The sequence below is a fragment of the Takifugu flavidus genome, chromosome 3 (genome assembly GCF_003711565.1).
Source record: "Takifugu flavidus isolate HTHZ2018 chromosome 3, ASM371156v2, whole genome shotgun sequence".
Classification (NCBI taxonomy): domain Eukaryota; kingdom Metazoa; phylum Chordata; class Actinopteri; order Tetraodontiformes; family Tetraodontidae; genus Takifugu; species Takifugu flavidus.
The window spans coordinates 2,872,501-2,886,582 of NC_079522.1; the positions used below are offsets into that span (position 1 = coordinate 2,872,501).

General features: G+C 54.2%; 4 protein-coding genes and 1 long non-coding RNA gene across 14 annotated transcripts in view; 2 read left to right on the forward strand and 3 right to left on the reverse strand.

Moving 5' to 3' along the window:
* Positions 1-2,571, reverse strand: part of LOC130522072 (sodium/potassium/calcium exchanger 2-like) — a 20,323-nt gene extending 17,752 nt beyond the window's left edge. For 4 of the 9 annotated variants that reach the window (XM_057026069.1, XM_057026064.1, XM_057026067.1 and 1 more), the window contains exons 1-2: positions 2,272-2,571; positions 539-1,571 (exon numbers count right to left, since the gene is read on the reverse strand). In XM_057026069.1, coding sequence (XP_056882049.1) covers positions 539-1,399 — 861 coding nt within the window. In that variant the 5' untranslated portion in view covers positions 1,400-1,571; positions 2,272-2,571. Of the gene's footprint in view, positions 1-537; positions 1,572-1,828; positions 2,103-2,271 lie in introns of those variants that run through there. The other 5 variants (XM_057026066.1, XM_057026065.1, XM_057026061.1 and 2 more) reach the window with 3 other exon arrangements.
* A 2,775-nt stretch (positions 2,572-5,346) lies between these two features.
* Positions 5,347-6,672, forward strand: rpl34 (ribosomal protein L34). The gene is made up of 5 exons (XM_057026088.1): positions 5,347-5,417; positions 5,834-5,905; positions 5,979-6,078; positions 6,372-6,475; positions 6,551-6,672. Exons 2-5 carry the CDS (start codon positions 5,841-5,843, stop codon positions 6,633-6,635), a joined length of 354 nt encoding a protein of 117 aa, XP_056882068.1. The 5' UTR covers positions 5,347-5,417; positions 5,834-5,840; the 3' UTR covers positions 6,636-6,672.
* On the reverse strand, positions 6,575-7,174 carry LOC130522090 (uncharacterized). Its single transcript, XR_008949543.1, has 2 exons — positions 6,856-7,174; positions 6,575-6,778 (listed from the first exon to the last, which is right to left on the reverse strand). It is a non-coding gene; the product is annotated as an uncharacterized LOC130522090 (long non-coding RNA).
* A 124-nt stretch (positions 7,175-7,298) lies between these two features.
* ostc (oligosaccharyltransferase complex subunit) lies at positions 7,299-8,476 on the forward strand. Its single transcript, XM_057026087.1, has 4 exons — positions 7,299-7,549; positions 7,753-7,846; positions 7,938-8,135; positions 8,215-8,476. The coding sequence occupies exons 1-4, from the start codon at positions 7,411-7,413 to the stop codon at positions 8,231-8,233; spliced, it is 450 nt and encodes a 149-aa protein (XP_056882067.1). The 5' UTR covers positions 7,299-7,410; the 3' UTR covers positions 8,234-8,476.
* A 922-nt stretch (positions 8,477-9,398) lies between these two features.
* On the reverse strand, positions 9,399-13,827 carry etnppl (ethanolamine-phosphate phospho-lyase). 2 transcript variants are annotated; one of them, XM_057026077.1, is made up of 13 exons: positions 13,567-13,827; positions 13,082-13,200; positions 12,795-12,954; positions 12,202-12,276; positions 12,033-12,126; positions 11,476-11,592; positions 11,278-11,360; positions 10,885-11,110; positions 10,657-10,811; positions 10,178-10,267; positions 9,911-10,041; positions 9,753-9,823; positions 9,399-9,662 (listed from the first exon to the last, which is right to left on the reverse strand). In XM_057026077.1, the coding sequence occupies exons 1-13, from the start codon at positions 13,623-13,625 to the stop codon at positions 9,543-9,545; spliced, it is 1,500 nt and encodes a 499-aa protein (XP_056882057.1). In that variant the 5' UTR covers positions 13,626-13,827; the 3' UTR covers positions 9,399-9,542. The 2 variants fall into 2 exon arrangements, with proteins under 2 accessions (XP_056882057.1, XP_056882058.1); XM_057026078.1 differs by having other exon boundaries at positions 9,399-9,656; positions 13,567-13,811.
* Between the last annotated feature and the right edge of the window lie 255 nt (positions 13,828-14,082).

The window sequence follows — 14,082 nt, forward strand, 5'->3', positions numbered from 1 at the left end:
GCAGCTCAAGGTCACCTCAGTTCTCTCTGCTTCCTTGTCAGTAAATCCCTAAAACAGGAAAAGCAGCCGAGCAGATGTTTAATTTTAGCGCCGCGCTGCATAATTGATGCTAACGTGGCGTCCCGGAGCGTCCGGAGCCGCCACGCCCTCCTAACCTGCAGTTTAAATATCCTTTACGTCCTCGGAATAATCCGCATTTAATTAAAGCTTTACAGTCCGACCTCCTCGAAATTTAATTCCCATTTCATGTCACAAAAGAAAATCTAAATCCGTCCGGATAATCTCTGCCCCGGCCTCAAATCGCACCGCGCCGTCTTTTGCCCTCAAGTGTCATTGAGCGGCGACGGCCGCGCGTTAGCTGCTGCGCTAACGTAGACGTGCTGCGGAAGTCTTCGGAATATCGGACTGGGAGAGCTGCCGAGACACCGGGACAGGACCAGAGCATGAGGCTTCAATAAGGAGCTTCAAAGGAGTGCTAGCGTAGCCTGGAGGGGCGGTTGTCGGGCTAAAGGAAACAGGAAACAGGAAGCCGACTCACCTTGGGCTGCACCTCCACCTCCACCACCTGGTTCTTGTTGACGCAGTCTTTGACGAAGGCCTCCACGCTGCTGTTGAACTTCATGAAGATGACGTAGGCGGCGTAGCCGGAGAGCAGCGTCAGGCTCTCCCACACGGAGATGACGTTGTCCAGGAAGAAGACGATGAGCAGGATCAGGTCCAGGATGTAGAAGGAGACGTCCCGGAACAGGGGCCACCAGGTCAGGTTGAGGATCTCCTTGGAGAAGATGGCGCACATCCCGATGACGAAGAGGATGTTGAAGACGGCCGAGCCCACGATGGTGCCGATGCCCACGTTGCTGTGGGAGATGAAGATGCCGATGATGGAGGTGAAGAGCTCCGGGGCGGAGCCTCCGGCCGCCATGAAGGTGGCGCCCGCCACGTCGTCGGAGATGGACAGCTTCTCCGTGATGACCGTCAGCGCGGGCACGAAGAACTCGTCGCACACGATGGCCAGGGCGATGAACATGTAGATCATGCCGAAGGCGTGGAGGGCGGCGGCGCCCCTCACCCTCTGCTGGATGGTGAACAGGTCGGACGGGTACTGCGCCGCGCTCTCGTTGCTGTGCGCCGTGGACCTCATGGCGACGGGCGCGTCGGCCGACCCGTTGGGGTCCGTCTGGGCCTGGGTGAAGAGCAGAGTCCTGCGGGGGGCCAAGCGGGGCTCCGGATCCCCAAGGCCCCCGGAGCTCCAGGACAAGGCGCCGAAAGAAGCGGCGGCGACGGCCGCCAGGCCGAGGACCAGCCCCAGGACCCGGACCAGCCTCAGCCTCCTCAGACACCGGCGGCCCGTCGGGGGCCGCGGCTTTGGCGGATCCAGGCCGGGTCGGTCAGAAGCCATGATGGTGCTGGTCGTGTCCTCGCTCTCGGAGGCTTTGCAGAAGAGGGTGCGAGGGGGGGGTGGGGAGGGGGGGGGGGGGGGTTTACCGGCGGTGCATGGCGGCGCCTTCGCTTTCAAACCAGGTGGAGAGATTCTGCGGGCGTTCTCGGGTCGGGCGTCGTCATATTAGCTTCTGCCGAACAACGGAAAGAGAGAAGGGAGGCGGTTAATCGTGGAGCCACGAGACCCAGGATGCGATCGGAATTTTTTTATCCGATTTAAAAACACAGAAATCAGGAATCAAGAAGAAGTGAAACACACAACGGTCCCCACAAGTATAGCAGGATGCAAACAGGTTGGATGAAAGCATAAAGCTCATCACAGAAAAGCCTCCAGCGGACGGAACCACGTTAAAAACACCACAACCAGCACCTAAAGCGGCAGAATTACCGGTCGGGTTCGGGATAAATCAGCATTTGACCGAACCGGCTCCAGATTCTGCTCAGGTGGGTTAAAACCAGCCGACAAAAGTTAAATGACTCCGCTTGTTTCCAGCTCCAGAACTCTGAGGAGGAGCTCTGGTTCTGGAAGCCGCCGGCAGCAGAACCGCCGCCGCTCAGGTGGGGGAAGAAAACGCGTCTCGTCCTGTTTGACTTTTCCGCGACGCGTCGTCTGACGGAGCGGCAACTCTTCCCCTCCGTCTGCCCTTCAGTGACGCCCTTTCAGCTTCATCATCAGCATCATCACACAGACACAACAGCTCCCCACCTCCTCCTCCACCTCCTCCACCACCGTCATCACCACCATCATCACCCCAGCACCGAGTTCCGCTCGCGCGGCACAGCGCGGCGCGGCGCGGCGCGGCGCGGCGCGGCGCGGCCGTCATGTCTTACCTTTGACAGAGGCGAGAGGACGAGGCCCGCGCGACAAGGCAGCAGGTTGGAATCAGGAGAGCCTCGCGCGTGCCCTCGCGCTCTCATTGAGCACGAAAAATGTGCGCGAGGACAGAGGAGGAGCTCTGGACCGCGCACACCTCTCCGCGCGGCACCGTCAGCGCTCCGCGTCGGCTGAGGAGAATTAAGGAGAATTAATGACCCCCCTGTTCGAAAATACCCCAGTGCTGGGGCAGAATACTGTCCCTGCGCACGTGAAGCGGCGGCAGTCAGCGGCTGCTGCTGCTCCTGTCGGGTTCGGGAGGGGGGGGGGGCTCTGGTGATGCTGCGCTTTGAGGGAGGAGTTGCCGTGGTTACACAGCAAAGGCTGCGATTCCTCCCAGTTTTCCTGGGATGATGACGGAACAGGTGGATTCGTGTGGAGGGCGACGCCTTAGGTCATTTCAAGGTGACTGGAGAGTCTCGCCACAGTTTTAGGGTTCCTCATGGTTCCTCAGGGTTCCTCATGGTTCCTCAGGGTTCCTCAGGGTTCCACCAACCAAAGCTCAGATTCAGCAGGTGAAATACACCAGGAAGGTAGATGAGGAAGTGCACCAGTTAATGATTTAAAGGCAAAATTAGACTGAAAGGATTCTTTATGTTTATTTCCCAGTGTGGGAACTGTTTGCCCTGGATTCCACGTTCAGATATGGGAACGCTGAAGGGTGTTAATCACTACAAATCCAAGCTTTTATTTGCATCCTTCACACCTGTCTGACTTCCTCCAGGAAATACATCCCATCAGGCACTTCAGTTCAGAGCTAGCATCGAGCTAAACCCATTGTGTTATCAGAACTGGGCATAAAATCACTTCAACGTGTCATCGGAGCAAGTTTACGCTAATCGACAGCTGTCAGGTCGGACGCGCTCGGCTGCTCTCCGCGCATTAAAAGGATTTTGCCCGTCATGTCAGCGTCCTTCATCCTGGTCGTTCAACATGTGACATCATCCCTGGGGGGGAAGGGGGGGGGGGTCCACATGTCAGATAAAGCCCATGACCTCATACAGTAGCATTAGCTTGCAGGTCAAAGTGCCGGACACGTGACCTCATGAAATCATGTGACATCAGTGACAATAATGAATCCATATTTTTGCCGATCAAACCAGAAGCCAGTCGAGACGTCAGCTCTTTTCCAGCAAAGCTCCTCCCCCTCGCCGCTGCGTGGCCTCCTTCCTGGTCTGGCAGCGTTTCCAGTATAAAACTGATGACTGGTCGGAGGTCATGTGGGGGGGCTGTTGTTGGGATTCGTCTGACAGAGACAACAGAAACTTCCACCCCGTCCGTAGCCCACCTGGCCCACCCTCGCTCTGGCCCGGCAGCTAAATCCAAGCCTTTGTGTCCCACATAGTTGGATGGATTTGTCAGCAACTGGGTGTGTGTGTGTGTGTGTGTGTGTGTGTGTGTGTTGTGTGTGTGTGTGTGTGTGTGTGTGTGTGTGTGTGTGTGTGCGTGTGTGTGTGTGTGCTGATAACCCAGCAAGTTTTTCCGCTGCAGCTGCTGAAGCAATAATCGATTAGCATTATTCAGACATGTTAGCGAACGCTAACAACAACAACTCTTCCGTCTGTGGCAATGAGGAAAGCGAGAGTCTGAGGATCAGCTTTTTATAAGAGACTCTCTCCGGATTAGATGCTGAAAGCTTCATATTAGCGCCCCCCCCCCCCCCCCACCACCACCACCACCACCACCACCACCACTCCTCCCCCACCACATCAGTACAAAGAGGCTTGGACGGACCACCTGCCCCCCAAAACTAAAAAACCAACCAGGATGGACAGAAACTGCTACATTAGCATGTTAGCACCTGGACATTTGGACAAATTGACTGATTCAACTAAACAACAACAACAACCACCACCAATCACTGACGTGTTTTTAACCTCTGTCATTAAGGAGTCAAAATTAAAGAAACAAGGCGGCGATAGAGGACGTGTGCTGCTTTATTAGGTTAATCCTGGAGTCGGAGGGCCCACAGATGGGCCGACCTGCTGGGATCAGGGTTCATTGGGGGGGCTGTCTGCTTTACCACCATCCAACGCAGGAACGCAACAAAAAAAACAACGAAAGCGTGGAAAAAAATGGGGAAAATGCTGAAAATGTTTTGGCTGTGACGTCACCATCAGGGAAGTGAAAGCAGAGCTGTAATCCTATTTTAATCGCTGTGGATTTATTAAACAGGAGCAGCAGGTTTAAATCTCAGCAGATTACACAGAAGGTCCAAGGAGAAGCGCACAGGTTATGTAATAAAGTGCACTTTAGGGGATGCTTCCTCTTAGACCGGGCGGGCCCTCGGTGGGGGTCAGGGGCACGTCTGTCCGTCTCATCATTGGTCTCCTTTGGAATTCTGCCCATGAAAGGGTTAATCCAGGCGCTAGTGTCACAGACACGAGCAGCTGATGAGGTTCCGCCAATATTCCCGAGGATTCCCATCAGTCTGAAACATGCGAGCGCTCCACTGGTATTTCCTGTCTGGAGTGACCACAGGAAGCTTGTGCTGTCACTTTTGTGCACGTGCAGTCTTTCGCCGGTTGAAATGATAGGCATGGCCCAAAATTTGGCAGTAAAATCAGCAGCTTGATATCAGAACAGAAGCCAAAAGAGGCGCAACAAAATATTCCGATTGAAAAGTTACATGTTAGCCACAGCTGGAAACACAACGTTGCTCTCTGCTGGACAGTCGGTGTATTTTTTATGTTTATTTTTATTTACAATTTTCACTGAAAATTAATATGAACCTTGTTCGGAAAGAAAGCAGGATTTGTGTGGTTTTTAAGATTATGCAAATCAAAAGCTAACTGCAGCCTGATTTTTAGTCGGGTTCATGGCTTGACAAATTAAAAAAAGGCTAAAATGCTGGCAGTGGGCCAGACGTGATGATTTTATAACTTAACACTGTCCTTTATCCATTTAATCTAAATATGGATGGTAGAGATGGTTTTGCCAAGTACTCAATCATATAACTAAACGCAGCGACGCTGATTAATATAGTGGCTGTAGTGACGCGGAGCACCGGTAGGGGCAGCATAACGGGGGGCGCTCAACCACGGGAGCTCTTTAACCCGCGTTTCCGCTTTGCTCCTTCCTCTTCCGGTTACGGCCATATCAGGTATGGCGGCGTCTGTTTTTCTCCGAAACATCACCCTTAACTAATCCGCTGTAATCTTCAATTTTAGAAGTTATGATACACAACTTTATGTTGAGGTATCACTTAAAACATCACAGGAGCTCTAACGATGAGCCAATTTCAGTGCTTAGCGGTGTTTAAGATAATTAAATGGACGCTGTTTATCGGTCCCAATGGGTGCTGTGGAGCCACCGTTGTAGTCCCCAGTTGAGCTTTGCTGCCAACCGAACCGCTTTGAAATGTTACATTTTCCCCCAAGCCGGTCCGGCCCCGTTGGCTGTTTGTGTTGGCAGGCGTCGGTAGCTTCCCGGCGTCGGTAGCTCCCCGGCGTCGGTACCCAACAGCTAACCTTAGCCCCAGCTAGCATCGCGCCACTAAACCGAACGTTGTGCCCGCAGGTTGAAGATGGTCCAGCGCCTGACTTACCGCCGTAGGTTGTCCTACAACACCGCCTCCAACAAGACCAGACTGTAAGTGGGAAGTTCTTACCTGAATTCTGTCCGCAGTGTGAGCAGATCGTATGAAATGGCTCCTTTGCTTCAGGTCCCGGACGCCCGGTAACCGCATCGTGTACCTGTACACCAAGAAGGTCGGCAAAGCCCCCAAGTCGGCATGTGGCATCTGCCCAGGACGACTCCGTGGAGTGAGTAGAGCCCGCTGGAGACATGTGGAGGGTAGAGCCAGCTGGTTCTGAGCAGACGGGTCACCCACATCACCTCTGGGCCTCTAGTTATGCTGGATTGTGACCCGTTTTGGTTTAAACCAGCTGATACTTAAACAGGGACTCTAACTCAAATATACCTTGATTGACTTGACTCTCTACCTGGATATTTTCACTCCTACATTAATGTCGTGTGGGCTGTGGGGAGGATTGGTCTGTTGGTCGAGAAGGTCAGGAACCTGCTGGGCACTCATGGTCACCGTCCTCTCTTGTAGATCCGAGCTGTCCGACCTCAGGTCCTCATGAGGCTCTCCAAAACCAAGAAGCACGTCAGCAGAGCTTACGGAGGCTCCATGTGCGCCAAGTGTGTGCGTGACAGGTGAGGCAGCCGCTCGCAGGTGACGGAACGATGCTGTGGAGACCGTCTCCTGACCAGGTGCTCCTTGTCTTCCAGGATCAAGCGTGCGTTCCTGATCGAGGAGCAGAAGATTGTCGTCAAGGTGCTGAAGGCACAAGCACAGAGCCAGAAATCGAAGTGAAACGTGTGTTTGTAATGACAATAAAAAGACAAATCCAGTTGGTTTCTCCTGATTTTCTATTTGAGGTTCTCGCGTTTGTCCGATGTCTCACCTGGATCCTCTGAGGAAAAATCAGAACATCTGGGTCGGACCTGAAATAAGAACTGTAAAAAAGTATTAAACATAACACACAGGAGAAAAATAACTGGAACAAAATAACAATTCCGGATCAGCAGCTGACCTTGGAAGGGTTGAGTTCCCCGGGAATGAAGACGTCCAAGAAGCAGCGTCAGAACTTCCTCTGGCAGTTGGACCGTGGAATCGCCAAACGGTTCCGTGGAATTTATGCTGAAAAGTGACAAACGATGAATGAACGTCCACGATCAAGTTTACTCCCTTGTTCGTTAGCTCAGTGTTTTCAGCCTTGGTCCTGATTATTCAATCATTTCTAAATCCATATAAACTTAAGTTGGATTTAAAGTGAAGAATCTTTATTTAAAAAATAATATATGTGGCGCCGACGACCCCCCCCCCCCCCCACACACACACACACCGCCATTAAAATGACGTCACGGAGTGTTTCAATGACGTAACATTTATTTGCGGTTTTTAAATTGTCGCCTTCGTCTTTTTTCTTTAAAACCACCACAAAACACGAATAATGTTAGTAGCAGCGTAAAAGTTCCGATTAAAAGTCGTCGAAAAACCGACGACATCAACTTCCGGTACACGTCATCTAAGAGGCTGCGCGAGCGGAAGTCGGTGTCAGCGGCTCGGCTCGGTTCTTTCGCTGGAGATGGAGACGTTGTACAGTATCCCCTTCACTGTGCTGGAGTGTCCGAACATCAAGCTGAAGAAGCCGTCATGGCTGCACATGCCGTCGGCCATGACCGTGTACGCGGCCGTGATCGTGTCCTACTTTCTCATCACGGGAGGTAAACTCTTCTGCTAGCTACTAGCATGCTAGCATGCTAATGGAAGTCTAGAATTCCCGTTCAATCCCACATCGATCGCGTGCGGATGGACGCTGGCTGTGTTTATGAGGGGGCGTTCTCGCGCTGGTTTTAATCCGTCCAAAAGTGCAGTTTAGCTTCGGAACGTGGGTGAAAACATCTCGCTTTGATTCTGGTGATTTCAGGCATCATCTATGACGTCATCGTGGAGCCACCAAGCGTCGGGTCAATGACGGACGAACACGGGCACCAGCGGCCGGTGGCGTTCCTGGCCTACAGGTGAGGGTCGAGCGTCCTGTTGGACCTCCACTGGGTCCAACCGGACCAGTTGCTGGAGCCGTGCACTGATCTCAGCTGACGTGTTTTCCAGAGTTAATGGGCAGTACATTATGGAAGGACTGGCCTCCAGCTTCCTCTTCACCATGGGGGGCCTGGGCTTCATCATCCTGGACCGCTCCAACGCTCCGAACATTCCCAAGCTCAACCGCTTCCTGTTGCTCTTCATTGGCGGCATCAGCGTCCTGCTCAGCTTCTTCATGGCCAGAGTCTTCATGCGCATGAAGCTGCCGTAAGAACCCCGTTAAACGTTCCGTAAACGCACCTGGCGGTCCCACGCCCGTCCTAACGGATACATCTGACTTCCACAGCGGCTACCTCATGGGATAGGGAAGAACGCCGCTGCAGGGGGAGGAGCCTCAACAGGAAGTGGATGAGGAGCCCATCGGGAACGCGGAGATGCTGCGGATCAATAACGTCCCCTCAGTCACGATTAACTTCACTTTATCCCAGTTGGGTTAAAGAGAAACAGGAAGTGGTTTTCAGGGGTGTGTGGGGGGGGGCTGGCTGATGTTTTTGTAATGAAAAGTCCCAGTTTTGTACCAGCGTGTGTAATAAACTCTGAGCTCATGATTGTGCGTCGATCCCGGTAATTTCGGACCAAACGTGCTGCCGCCTTCAGGTGTTCACTCACCTGCTGGGTTCCTGGTCAACACGTCACACAGCGCGAGGATGAAGTCAGAACGTGATCATTTAGGGGGGAAAGCGACCGCTGGGACGAGTTAACGCTGCTGTTCTCACCCCCGCCGCCAGGTGGCAGCAGAGAGGCGGTTCTAAAGAGGCCGCTAGGTGGCAGCAGCGCGCAGAGGTCACCTGTCGACAGGTGTGACAGCGATCACTGGTTATCGCAGCAACACGTTGGGTTCAAAGGTCACTTTTGAGGATCCGATAAAGGAGATAATGGAATGTTTATTCTGCAGTTGTTCCTAATTAAATGATTACATTTAATCAAACAGGTTGAACGTTTACAACATCGGTTGGTTTCTATTGTCTGAGGTTTTTCAACTAAAGCGACTTCAGACACGAATGAGCTCATTTCAAGCCGAATGCTAATGTTAGCGAAGGGCTTTGATCTCCTGCAGGGAGGGGCGACAGATTCCACAGTGCTAAACTTTAGCCCAAGTAGCTAGCAGTGCTAGCACACGTTTACACCACAGATACAGTAGCTTAGCAAGAGTAAAATCCTTTAATAAGGATTTTATAATTAAACAGTACTTTAATAATTAAAAGTCTTCACTGTTTACGACTAATTTAAAACCAAACAACGGATATTTGCCTCATTAAAGTCGGAGAAACCGTCAGAATTCCGCAACTGTCCCATTTCCTGTTTGTTATGGCCCCGACAACACGAGACGTTTCTCCAGTTAACGGAACATCGGAACGCTGGTAAATTATTGCTAACGCGCCGCGCGTGTTTGCCTCGGGCAAACCGGAACGAGATAGGACAGTGACCTATATTCTTCCACCTGCGAACGTTCAGGGACGAGAGACAAAGTTTTCATCTGCTCGTTTATTCAGGAAAATCAAGTTTAAAAACGCTTCATTTAGAAGGAAAACCCTCAGAATTCTCTGGCAGTCACGTAAAAATCAGAAGGTACAATCAGACGGCTGCTAGCTAGAAAGGCTAATCTGTCGGAGGTTAATCGGCGGCAGGCGTGATCCTGGAGTTTGTCTCCTTCCGGATGCGTTTGGGAGCGCTGGCTGGATGAGGAGCGCCGATCCCGTCGTGATGCTGCTGATGCTCGTCGCTCAGCTTCAGGTGCAAAAACACGACAAACAGGTTTGTACCGAATCACCGGCAGGAACGTTAGCGTAAAAGTGGCCAAGCAGGTTCTCCGAAGATGCTCACCGTCCTCTTGCTGCGATCTTTCCCGACATTCGGAACGTCGAGCGGCTTTAAACCCAAAACCTCCTCGAGTTCTGCAACCAACACACAGATTACCGCCGAAGTATCGGCGCCAGCGCTGACCCACGCCTAGCCTCCGCTAAAAGGGGCGGGGCCTGTACCTGTGAGGACGGGGTCCAGCTTGGCCGCCACCAGCTCGGCGTCCTCAGGCGTGAAGCACATGGGCGGCTTGAACTTGAGGACGTTGCGATGAGGTCCGTCGGCGCTGAGGAGGATCTTCTCTTCCTTCAGCCTGAAACACGAGTTTACGACCGATTTATTGTCATTTATCATCAGAATCGGATCAATAAACAAGAACTTTATCAGGTCAGCAACAGATAAGACGTCGCACGTTGCTTCAGCCGTGTAGCACGCAGGCTAACACTCACTTATAGATGACTTCCTGAGCCTCCGCGGTTGCTGGCGTTAGCGTTAGCCTGTCCTTCACCAGCTCCACCCCAATGAAGAGGCCACGCCCCCTTTAGGAAGAGAAGAGGCGGAATAAGAATCATCCTCAAAGATGCCACGTCAGACCCATCTGCCCTCCCGTTAGCATAAGGCTAACGGGAGTGCTCCTCCCGGCTAACCCACATCCAAACGAGAGGAAAAGCCTGACGAGAGCTAGCCTCTGTAGCTAAGCTAACGCCTCTGCTGAAGGTTCCGTGGAACAGATTTGTCGTCAGGTAAATGTTTCGCTACCTGAACAGGTTCAAACCGGTTCTGGATGGTGGACCTTAACCTGAGGTTCCACAGTTTGATCGGCGGCTCGGAACCACTGACGGTTCTGCAACAATCTTTAACTCAGAGTCTCTGAACCGGTCCTGAACTGGGAGAAACCGCCGGAGGGTCCCGGGGCGAGTCCGCTCACCTGACGTCCCCGATCAGCGGGTGCTTCCGCTTCAGCGCCTCCAGCAGGTCGGACAGGCGCCGCCCCACGCGGACCGCGTTCCCCTGCAGGTCCTCCTTCCCGATGACGTCCAGGACGGCGAGTCCGATGGCGCACGACACCGGGTTACCGCCAAACTGAGGGATTTGGACCAGCGCAGAGGCACGGATGAGGGCGGAGCCGGGGGGTTGAGGGGGGTTCTGGTCTTACCGTGTTGAAATACTCCATCCCGGATGAGGCGAAGGCCTGGGCCACCTCGGCGGTCGTGACCACGCAGGACATCGGGTGTCCGTTTCCAATCGGCTTCCCCATGGTGACGATGTCGGGGACGAAGTCGGCGCCCTGAAGCTGGAAGGCCCAGAAATGGCTGCCAACGCGGCCGAAGCCCACTTGGACCTCATCGGCGATGACGACGCCCCCGGCCCGGCGCACGTGTCTGCGGACGAAGGGTCAGAGGTCACCGCTAGCAAACGCCACCCAGAGAGGACGCCCGCCGTCTTTAAAGATCAAAGCTTTTAAAACGTCCCTTCCCTGTCAGCTGAAGCATTAGCTTAGATGCTACTGAAATAACTACGCGGCTAGCTTCACGGCGTTTGTACGTACGCTGCCACCTGCTGGAAGTAGCCCGCCGGGGGGACGACCTGGCCGCCGCAGCTCTGCAGGGACTCGGCGATGAAAGCGGCGATCTGAGCAGGAGACAGAGCGACCTAGCTTAGCTCCTCAGGCATCAGCATAACTGGGGTTAGCATGAAGTGTTGTTGTGTCTTGCGCCCACGCCGGCATTAGCCTAGCCTAGCGCACCTTCCTTCCTTTCTCGTGGGCCCTGTCGATTAGCTCTCGGACGTCGTCGGCGTACGCGGCGGCGGGGTCCGGGTGGTCCGCTCTGTACCTGCCTCTGTACACATCTGGACTTGGAGCCTGTGCAGAAGATTGGAAGAGATTCTGGATCTCTGGAGGCAGCAAGGGCAGCACCTGCGGCGGACATCCGGACTCTCCGAGAGGCTAGTTGATGCTAATCCTCCAGCACGACTGACACGAGCCTCTGAAGTCTGCTAATGTGTCCATCGCCTTGATTAGCTTCACCTGTCCCCAGGTAACCTCCTCCTCCACTGTTTGTTAGCATAGCTAGCTCAGATGTTGGGGTGTAAACAAACGGGTGGATCCTGCTGTGGACGGTCTGGTCTGGGGGGGGTCACCTGATCCACGTTTGAAAGGGCTAGCAGCGCCACCGCCGCCGCTAGGCTACCCACAATCCTGTGCGCCTCTCGCCTGCGTGGCCTCCACGTGTCAGCGTCTTCGCCCCCATTGGCTCACGGACACCCGGCACTCACGTGCACGCCGCCAGGAGCCGCACTCACCACGTGCACTGATGGGCGGAGCTCAGCGTCGGGCAGCTGGTGGTGCTTGTAGGGGCTGATGTCGATGAGCGAGGAGACGTGGCCGTGGTACGCGCTGCGGACACACACAGGCTGGAATCTGCTGCGTCCCGTGGAACAGAGCCGCCGTCTGGGGGGCGGAGCCACTTACTTTTCCAGGGTGATGATGTCGTCGTGACCCGTGAAGTTCCGCGCCAGGCGCAGAGCCAGGTCGTTGGCCTCGGAGCTGCGGTTCAGAGGGGGGCAAAGGTTACGCGAGTTACTGAGTCACCACAGAACACACAGCTGAAGGACGGCGCCGACGCCTCCGCCGCAGCCCGAGGCTCCGCCTCCGCCACGTCCCGAGGCTCCGCCTCCACCACAGCCCAAGGCTCCGCCTCCGCCGGCAGGCGACGCCTTTAATGACCCTCAGGCTGAATCGTGCATGAAGATCTTTGAGTCACGGACACATTTTCGTTTACTTCGTGTTTGTTGAGACACGACAGCAGCACAGGCGCTAAAGGCTAACAGCTAAATATTTATGAGAGCGTTCGTAACGTAACCCCAGCTAGCCAGCTAGCCAAGTTAGCACTGTGCTAAAAATCCACAATTACACAAAACTCAGGGGGAAATGTTTTGGTGACAGTAAAGCTCATAAGCCCCGCCTCCACGAGGGTAGCATTAGCCTGTTAGCATGCAGCGCTGATATGGAGAGACATGGTCGGGTTCTGTCCCCCCCCCACGGGTGAACCCCCCCAGACGCACCCAGAGTTGACGAAGTAGCAGACGGACAGGGCGGGCGGCAGCGTGGCCTGCAGCCGCTGGGCGTACAGCACCAGGTTGTCGTGCAGGAAGCGCGCGTTGGTGTTGAGCGTCCCCATCTGCTCGGCGCCGGCCTGCACCACATCTGGGTGGCAGTGGCCCACTGGGGGGACGGGCGGGAAGGAGCACAGGTTAGACAGCTGGCGGGACGAGGCCACGCCCACAAAACACCTGCAACTCTGGCACAGGTCTGGAAGGTTGTGTGTGTGTGCGTGTGTGTGTGCGCGTACCGTGAGCCACGTTGTTGATGCAGTCCAGGTAGCGTTGGCCGTTCTCGTCATACATGTACTGACCTTTGGCCTTTACTATCTTTATGGGGTCCTGGCTGAAGAAGATCTTACAGGACGGCCTGCAGAGGAGCCGCGGCTGGAGTTAAACTACAGACTGTAGTAACTACATCCTGCACCAAATGTTAATTAACCTCCAATTAACCATTTACTAACGCGCCACCACCCACTTCAGGGCTCAACGCGTGAATTCTGCTGAAGGCCCTGAACGCCTCACGCGCTGACCCGTGACCCGCGCTGATTAACGTCTTAATTAATGACATGGTTCCGATGTGGACCTCCTCTCAAACACTCTGAGCGGCTCCTTCTTGCTTGAAAAAGTTTCTTTTGCGCCACATTCAACTGCGCGCGTTTGAATGAAACAGCGGCGGCTGCTGCTGCGTTCACGGACCTCCGTTCTTCACGCAACCGCCGGAAGCTCAACTCACCCGACGTGTTTCTTTCTCAGAAATAGCGTCTTGCTTTTGTCCAGTTTCTCCGCTGACATCCTGGCGAGCGCGCAAACACGCACTTTAACTCACACATGCACACACGCGCGCGCGCGCTATCCAACACACGCTTCTGTCCTGACTCCTGCACGAGCTCCATCCGCTGCTACAGGACTCAGCTGGCTTTTATACACACAGCACGCACGCGGGCGCACGCACACAGCTGCCGCCTGTCGTTCACTGACGTCAGACAGGTAACCTCTGAGCACGTGCAGCCTGATGGAATTCCCGCCCGTCCGCCAGGTGATCGATCCGATCGATCCATCTGTGCAGTGGCGTCACGAAACTCAACTTTCGATCAGTTTCCTTTTAATTCCAGATTTTTAGGGAATCAAAGCGCTTCTGGCGGTCAAGGCCACGCCCACCGCACTGCTTTGGGGTCCTTTAGCGCCCCCCAGTGGCCCACTAGGAATTTATTCCCTTTTATTGCATTTTGACAAACGGCAGCTAAATTAA

Excerpts from the sequence above, each read along its gene's own strand:
- rpl34 (XM_057026088.1), top strand. The coding sequence starts at position 5,841 with ATGGTCCAGCGCCTGACTTACCGCCGTAGGTTGTCCTACAACACCGCC. Across the intron at positions 5,906-5,978 it reads GCCTCCAACAAGACCAGACT|GTCCCGGACGCCCGGTAACC; the intron begins GTAAGTGGGAAG and ends CCTTTGCTTCAG. Across the intron at positions 6,079-6,371 it reads GCCCAGGACGACTCCGTGGA|ATCCGAGCTGTCCGACCTCA; the intron begins GTGAGTAGAGCC and ends CCTCTCTTGTAG.
- ostc (XM_057026087.1), top strand. The coding sequence starts at position 7,411 with ATGGAGACGTTGTACAGTATCCCCTTCACTGTGCTGGAGTGTCCGAAC. Across the intron at positions 7,550-7,752 it reads CTACTTTCTCATCACGGGAG|GCATCATCTATGACGTCATC; the intron begins GTAAACTCTTCT and ends TGGTGATTTCAG. Across the intron at positions 7,847-7,937 it reads GTGGCGTTCCTGGCCTACAG|AGTTAATGGGCAGTACATTA; the intron begins GTGAGGGTCGAG and ends CGTGTTTTCCAG.
- etnppl (XM_057026077.1), bottom strand. The coding sequence starts at position 13,625 with ATGTCAGCGGAGAAACTGGACAAAAGCAAGACGCTATTTCTGAGAAAG. Across the intron at positions 9,824-9,910 it reads GCTGGACCCCGTCCTCACAG|AACTCGAGGAGGTTTTGGGT; the intron begins GTACAGGCCCCG and ends TGTTGGTTGCAG. Across the intron at positions 9,663-9,752 it reads AAGATCGCAGCAAGAGGACG|CTGAAGCTGAGCGACGAGCA; the intron begins GTGAGCATCTTC and ends GTGTTTTTGCAC.